This window comes from Quercus robur, chromosome 4 (genome assembly GCF_932294415.1).
Source record: "Quercus robur chromosome 4, dhQueRobu3.1, whole genome shotgun sequence".
NCBI classification, from domain to species: Eukaryota; Viridiplantae; Streptophyta; class Magnoliopsida; order Fagales; family Fagaceae; genus Quercus; species Quercus robur.
This window is the reverse complement of record NC_065537.1, coordinates 43,526,118-43,534,286: the sequence shown is the minus strand read 5'-3', so window position 1 is coordinate 43,534,286 and position 8,169 is coordinate 43,526,118. Positions and strand designations below refer to the sequence as shown.

At 34.4% G+C, this 8,169-nt stretch overlaps 1 protein-coding gene across 4 annotated transcripts; it reads right to left on the bottom strand.

The window, feature by feature from the left end:
• Positions 1-565: 565 nt before the first annotated feature.
• On the bottom strand, positions 566-7,784 carry LOC126722002 (uncharacterized). 4 transcript variants are annotated; one of them, XM_050425143.1, is made up of 12 exons: positions 7,764-7,784; positions 7,024-7,279; positions 5,541-5,745; positions 5,183-5,273; positions 4,900-5,045; positions 4,419-4,662; positions 3,407-3,511; positions 3,082-3,264; positions 2,581-2,785; positions 1,503-1,995; positions 905-984; positions 566-790 (listed from the first exon to the last, which is right to left on the bottom strand). In XM_050425143.1, the coding sequence occupies exons 2-12, from the start codon at positions 7,247-7,249 to the stop codon at positions 762-764; spliced, it is 2,007 nt and encodes a 668-aa protein (XP_050281100.1). In that variant the 5' UTR covers positions 7,250-7,279; positions 7,764-7,784; the 3' UTR covers positions 566-761. The 4 variants fall into 4 exon arrangements, with proteins under 4 accessions (XP_050281100.1, XP_050281099.1, XP_050281098.1 ...); XM_050425142.1 differs by lacking the exon at positions 7,764-7,784 and adding an exon at positions 7,356-7,757; XM_050425141.1 differs by lacking the exon at positions 7,764-7,784 and adding an exon at positions 7,555-7,757.
• Positions 7,785-8,169: the final 385 nt, after the last annotated feature.

Below are 8,169 nucleotides of genomic sequence, written 5' to 3'. Positions count from 1 at the left end.
CCTGACTTATTGGATTTTGATATACCTAACATGGTATCATTTAATATTAAATACTATTTTTTAGCTCATTTGCTAGAAAACTCAACCCTCTAAGAAGGCTTGCTATTAACCATCAATACCATGGATGTGAAATTTGAATGTCTTTACCCTTGTCTCCTTTGTTTGTCAAATTCTTTTAGAAGTGAGTTTATTTTGATACAATCGCTTATCATTAAGTCTTTTTTCATCATTCCACTACGGTAAAATTCCATTTTTGTGCCATAACATTTTCTTTCCTCAAACAAAATGATCATGTAATAAAAAACATAATTATTATGTTTATAGTTTTTTCGCTAAAATATGACCTTTCTCTCAACGGGAATCATTTACATTTATTTTTATTTTTTAAAATTTAATAGAATTAAATTAATATATTTGTATAAAAATTAGAAATTAGAAATGGAAGGATCCATATAAACCAATTATCCAAGCATTCCCTCAATTTTTTGGCTTACTTTTCAAGAGTTCAACTACATCCACATAATCATAAAAATTATCACAAGACAAATTACATGAGGACAAATCATAACAGAAAAATCGAGCTCAAAAAATGGCTTCAAAAAGTTGCTTGTTCCAATAATCAGAAGTCATAGTACAATCAAATAAGTACACTGAGTGCCTGAAGGTGTTGCTCTTTTCCCTACACTAAACTACCAGAAGTTAGTTTCTAAATTGCACTTTGAGAGGAGCATCCAATGTACTACACCATCTAACAAATCCAATTACTTCTGTTTTAGCCAGTTGTTTGAAGCTGCATGGTTAATCAGCATTTAAGGAAAACAAATGGTAAGTACAATAAATGTGCAACAGATAGAAATTATTTTTAAAAAAAAACTCTCAGATTTTTTAGGTGAAAAAACCATACCTGTGAGATACAAAGTGATAATTACAGAAACTATAATGGTAAGTGTGGATGGCTTTGCATGAACACCAGCTGAGGTTGACCTATAATAAGAATATAAATAGCTTAAGAAAACAAGTTCAATAAATAGAAATAGTAATAAAAGAATGACATCAAAAGTACATATGCCACTATGAAACCAAGCTACAAAGATTGATTCTTTGATGAAGTGATCAAGCAGATTAATTTTTTTTTTTTTTTTTTAAGAAAATCATGAGTAATAAAAGTCATGAGTAAATAATGACTAAATTGTTAGACTTTTCTTAATCATTGATAGAATGATCCTTTAGAATATAGTAATGTTTCAAATCAAATGCCACAAAAGCAAAATGGACTCAGTAACTGCTAAGTAAACAGAAAATTTATTTATGAACAAAATAAAATATCAGCGTCATCCATGACTTCACAAAACAATAGTAAGTGAAGAAATAAACCACAACAAAAGAAATTAAGCCAAGGAACCATACAAAAGGAAGGGGCAGGATAACATAAATAATCCTTTTTTTTTCTTTGCCTATAATATGAATTAAAAGTTAAGACATGAGCACTTAATAGAATTTACCATGACACTAGCTCCTTAACAGACTCAGTTGTGACTCCAAACTCAAACGGGAAAAGTGGATCATAGTGAGAATCCTGGAAATTCATTGGCAGTTGATCTACAGATCTAAACCATGTTCTAGGAAGCTTTCCACTGAATCCATAGTCACCATAAAGGACATCAGTCACACCTTGGCCCTCAGTTCCTGGTAACCATGCAGCCACCAGGGCATGAATTGATGAAAGATATGGTTCAATCACAATAGGTCTGCCAGAAATGACGACAACCACACACTTGACAGCCTCACAAACATTCTTAATGATGCTTGGTCCAGGATCCACCATAGTGAGAGTCATGCTGTCCCCTAACGTCTCGGAATAAGGGAGCTCACCAACAACAACAATGGCATATGCGAAGTTGTTAGACTTGACAAAGTCACTATCAGGATTTTCACGGTAGACAACTTCTGTGCTTGGGTCAACTGTTGAAGTTACAGCACCAAGGATAGTGGTTCCTACTCAGCAAAAGAAAATCCATCAATTTTATTGCTTACCAGTATTCATTATTCTCATGGGAAATGACTGCTACTGTACAAAACTAATCAGGGTGAATTAGAAATAGGAAAGCCAACCATAAAGCTGTAGCTTCTACCATTGTCTAGACAACACATGCTTATGTGAAGCATACTAAACACAAATGTGCTCGAGGACCTTCAAGCAATGGGCAAAAAAATTCCCATGAAGGTAGATTAGTCCCAAAGTCACTAAAGACAAATTTATACCAAGGAATATCCAGACCATCCAGTGTATTTCATCAAACTATGTAGCCAAGTTTTAATAAATTATCTGCAAAATATTCACTTGCATCCCAGTGTCACCATATAATTCCGAGTTATTTGAAAATTTTCAGAAGGGAACACTCATTTTCAAATATTTTCCAACCTAAATGGATTATCCCTACTTAATAGCAATACCTACCAGCCAAATTTCCAATATTGACACACTCAACAACTAGTAACTGGATCTTACATGTTATTGTTGTCCAAGTGATAGATGATAATAGTACTTAATGCATATTTGGTTCATGCGAAAGAACATACCCCTTGTATAGTTGTTACCACTAAATCCTTCCCATTCAATTGTCCAACCACCACATTGATAACCCAAATTGTCGGCATGAGTACCAGAAACTAAGATCTTTGGAGCCTTCTTGGATAGTGGTAATATTGGATTTGTTTTATTTTCCCCATTCTTCAGTAGCACTAGTGATTTCCTCACAGCTTCTCTTGCCAAGTCTCTGTGTGCCTAGTCAAGTAACAGGAAATTCATTTGCTCATAGCTGTTAATTTTTTATTTGCACTAGATTACCAAGCATATTTACAATATAAGGAGAGGCAAAGGAAGTCAGGAAACCACATTTTAGCCATAAAGAATCTCAGAAAAATTATAAAAACTATTTTGGCATGGGATTTTTTAATAAGATACAAATGTTTATCCCATCTAATTTAACCAACTACAATTGCAAGCCTAAATAGCAAGAGCAACTGGAAATATTTATAAGTTGACAGACAAATTCAAAAGCTGGGAACAAATTGACTGACCTGGCTACCAAGTTCATTGACTAGGCTGAAATCAGCCAGGGGATTCTCAAAGATACCCATGGTGAACTTTACTAGCAAAATCCTCGCCACAGCATCGTCAATGCGATCCATCGGGATGAAATTGTTCTTGACCAGGTAGGTAAGATCATCAATGAAATCAGTATAGTTGAAAGGGACCATTACCTGTTAAACACGAGAACCAAGCCTCTGAGTTAATTAAATAGTTTCATCTAGATTGGCATTTTTGTATGGAATACAGTACAACAGAAATGTAGTTTTCTTGTTCATTAGTTAATGAGATTTGTCCCAAAAGATCGCCACTGACCATGTCAATGCCGGCTTGAATTGCAGCTTGGACAGAGTATGTGTAGTTTGAATGCGGTGGTGAGGTAATCCTATCAACACCCTCCCAATCTGAGATAACAAAGCCCTGACAGTTAATAAAACATTAATTGTAGTTAGCATGAGACACGTGAAAAGAGATACCTACCATGGAACAATAAACAGTAACAACAACAACAACAATAAAATATTTTAAGTCTCATTTTGAAGCAAGATGTAAAGCAAGGGTAAGTAGAATATAATATGAATCTGGTAAAAATAAAAACATAATTTGTAGTGTAGATTGATGGTTGAAAACAATGAAAAAGTGACTGCTTGTGTAAATAAAAATCATTCTTTAAGGATTTTATACCTAGAAATTTAGAGAAACCTTAACATCCTTTCATTGATATAGTGTTGGATGGTCAAAATAACTTTTCAGAAAAAGAATGCAGCCAGAAGAAAATTGTTGACATTTGTTTTGGTGGGGGGGAGAGGGAATACGATAAAAGATATAAAATGCAAGCATATGAGAGAAACTCCATGTAGTACAAGATCAATGACTTGAGAAGTAAATAAGTGATATGCTTAAGTAAACAAATTAAGGGTCTGGAGGTAGTCTTCACAGAATGTTGATATATGTTCTAATGAAAAATGATATGAATCTTAAGAATTTAACAAAAGACGTGACTCTAGCAAGTGCCAGATTTTGAAAGAGATTTGTATAGCCTGCTGCGACTATTAAGTGTAGTTCTGCGTTTAATGCCACCATGAAATGGAACAATGAAGAATAGCATAGCTCACAATATAACTTGCAAGTTTTATATAATGAAAGAAGATTTTTTTTTATTGATTAAAACATGTAAGCCGGCAATATCTCAGTTCTGTGTCTGCCTAATTCTTTGTGCATAAATAAGGAGATGCAATCAGGCTATTGGTCTTCGGTGTCCATCTGATTACATTGTTAACAATAGAAAAACAACAATTAGATTGGAAATATAAAAAAGAACATTAACCTTAAACTTAAGAGTGCCTTTCAAGAAGTTAGTAACTAGTTCATGGTTTGCATGCATCTTTACTCCATTCCAGCTGGAGTAGGAAACCATGACTGTAGATACACCCTTGATGATGGCATCAGAATAGGCAGGCATGTGAATGCTGAGCAACCCATGCCGGTCAGTCACGGTGTTATTCTCATTGATGCCCTTGGTTGTCCCACCATCTCCTACAAAATGCTTTGCGCAAGCTGCTACCTTTTTCCTGCAGGAAATTTATAAATTAAATCAAGTAAATAGTGAACAATTAAATTAATAAAAAATATTTATTACACATAAATCAATCTAGGAATTTTTTAATTTTTGGGCTTGAATCCTGGAAAGTATGGAGTATGGCATTTTAGCTATGGAGATACTGTCCCTTCAATTAATAATTAAAGAATCATGAGAAAGGTAGGCATAGGGTAAATCATATTATCCATAAATGCCATAAGGTTCATACTTCCCACCAACATATGGAACTCCCTTCCGAGAATTAGAAGGAATCTCTCCTTGTAATCCAGGTATAATTTCTGTCATCTCTTGCACAATTTGGGGATCCTCACTGTAGCTTTCATAACACCGTCCCCACCTTGGATCTCTACAGACCTGGAGAAAAGATTTCAGGCAAATTTCAAAGTCATATAGCAAAACACATATAAGGCAATCATTTTGCAGCTTCAAATATGTAGCACACTATCTAAAACATTATGATTTTATTTAGGACTCTGCAGTATATCTTTTACCGCAATGCATGGAGCAAACACATAAGGAATCCCTGTAGCTCTGACTTCAAGTGCAGTTGCTTCACCAATCCTCCGCACCAGTTCAGGGTCCCTATGCATTACAAGATTATTTCAACATAAGGATACATATGTAGTTCAGTATCTTCCCAGTCAATGCATATTAAATCATGTTAAATGAGTTCCATGTTATATTACACCTCAACTCTTTGCATCAACATAATGAGACCTATTCAAAAGGAATGTAACTTTAACAGGATTTAGTTGAATTGATACATTTACTAGGCATTCCTTGTGTAACCAATGCCATATTGAATGTGTTCCAAACTAGATGCCAAAAGAATTTCATATATCTACTTGCCTCGTAGCTCCAAGACCAATGTTATGAGGAAATATTGTAGCATTATAGACATTATTGTGTCCATGAACAGCATCAATACCATAGATCATTGGAATGCCCAAACGAGTGGACATAGACCCTTTCTGAAATCCGTTAATCATATTTACCCAATCCTCTGCAGTAGCCTGTGGAAGTGGTGCACTTCCACCACCACTCAATACACTGCCTGCAAAAAAAGCCATACATCAGTCCACCCTCTGTTATATGAATTTATCTTTATTATAATTGGTATCCCAGTATTTCAATATTAAAGTGTTTTTAATTGTCAAGTTTCTTGGCCCCATATTGGCAATATGTCTTTCTGCTTTAGTTTATCTCTAATGAAGAATGGAAGAACAGACCAATTTTTATATTATAAGTAAAACAAACTATATATATAAGTAAAACAAAGTCAATTTTCAAAAAAGTGTCAGGGCAAACTTACACATAGAACAAGGTTTGAGAGAGAGAGAGAGAGAGAGGTAATTAAGTGAAGCGAAAAGCATAGAATCATCTACTAGTAGCTCAGAAAATTTAGTGTCCAAAGTTCAATATATACTTCTGTATTAAAGTCTGTACATAAATAGGAATTCCAGTATTCATATGCACTTATAATTTGATATTACAGTTCTGCATTATATGTATATAAAGCATCAAATAGAGTGCATAAGTAAGTCAAAATTTGTCCATGAAGTTAAATCATCAAGGAATTTTCTTATGAACATCAAAATTTATAACTTCCAAAAAGTTAATAAAATAATATCAATCAATTTGGTATCATTACCACCAGAGGGATTTCCACAGATTTTTCACTTCCAACTGTATGGGAACAGGTACAAATGAAATGATTTAACTTCAAAAAAAAAAATGCCACCTTTATGATTCAAAGTGTATCACACATTGTAGGACCATACAAACAAACGCTAAAATTGACCCATTAAAGATACAAATTCCAAAAGCACAAAGTGGGTTCATTGAAAACTAAACATGGAATGATGCCAAATGCGCATAGGGTAGAAGCTTTGATATGATTGATTTTTATCAGAAGTAAGTCATGGTGTTTAATATACATGGGAAAAGAATAAATCAAGTAACTCAAAAAAATAAACTTGAACAATAAGTTAAAGTTCGACTATATGTGTTCGAAACAAAATTAAATAAACCAACAGTGAATTTTTAATGCTCTCGGCTTGGCATTCACAGCCATATTCCCACATTTTTTTCACTTCCAACTGTATGAGAACAAGAACAAATGAAATGATTAACTTCAAATCAAACAAAAAAAAAAAATGCCACCTTTATGATTCCAAGTATAACACACAATGTAGGACCATAGAAACAAACACTAAAATTAACCCATTAAAGATTCAAATTCCACAAATCACAAAGTGGGTTCATCGAAAACTAAACATGGATTGATACCAAATGCACATAAAATAGAAACTTCGATATAAGTAATTTTTACCAATGTAGTAAGTCTTCATAACCTCAGCATTGGCCACACTCCTATCAATCTGAACCATCTGACCAATCTTCTCCTCCAGACTCATTCGACCCAACAGGTCCTTTACCCGAACCGCCACGGGTTGGTTCGGGTCTTTGTACTTGATGGACTCAGTCTCTGCCATTGCAGCACTCCACAACCACCACAAGCACACAACCCCCACTGCTTGGACTAATATCCTAACCATCTTCTTTCTTCTTTCACTTGCTACCCCACACTAAAACAAAGAAGACCCAGTTACTTAAACTGTGAAAAAATGACCCCCCCCCCAAAAAAAAAAAAAAAATTCATACCTTTTTGTTTCTGTTTGGTTGCTAAGAAAATGTTGGGAAAAAGAAAGGAATTTTAAAACTTAAATACTTGTCTATAAAGGATTCTTTTTTATTTCTTTTCCTGGGTCCAATCCAAAGTCTCAGAAAATAAGAAAAGCATCACACAGCTCAAAAGCACAAGATTCAGATTCACCATTTCCCTTAATTTGCTTTTGCTCACCTTTTTCTAAAAGCTTTCTCAGAGCCAAACGTACACCGTAGAAAACAGTCTCAGAAAAGAGAGAGAAAGATTACAGTAAAAGGAAAAAAAAGAAAGAAAGAAAGAAAGAAACTTTAGTCTTTAGGCCAATGGGAGTGGTGATAAGTGTCAAGTGTAGTTGAACAGAAAGAAAATGATGCACAAGTTTTATGCTTGTGCAACAGACCTACCAATTTTCAATCTCTGCTGAGTGCTGAGAGGTGAAGGCGGTAATAAAGACGAGAAGTGATAAGAGTTAAAAGAGACTAGAAGTGGGTTACACTGTCACAACTTCCATTCCATAGTTCTCCACGTCGGTCTTCCCAATATGTGACGTGGGAGTGGGCCAAACGTGTGTTTTAGTCGTGCGGTCACTCACGGATCATGCTTCATAGTCAAAAAGTCCTTTTCATTTTTTTTGGCTGAGCATGGTCCATGAAATCATGATAGCATGAGAATGTTTTCGGCGGAAAATAGGATATTAACAGTGTTGTTACAAGATTTTTATAGCGATAATTGCTAGTTTTATTACAAAGTAAATTAAAATAATAGCTTTTTTTTTATTATTTAGGTAAAATTTAAATTCCTAATCACAAA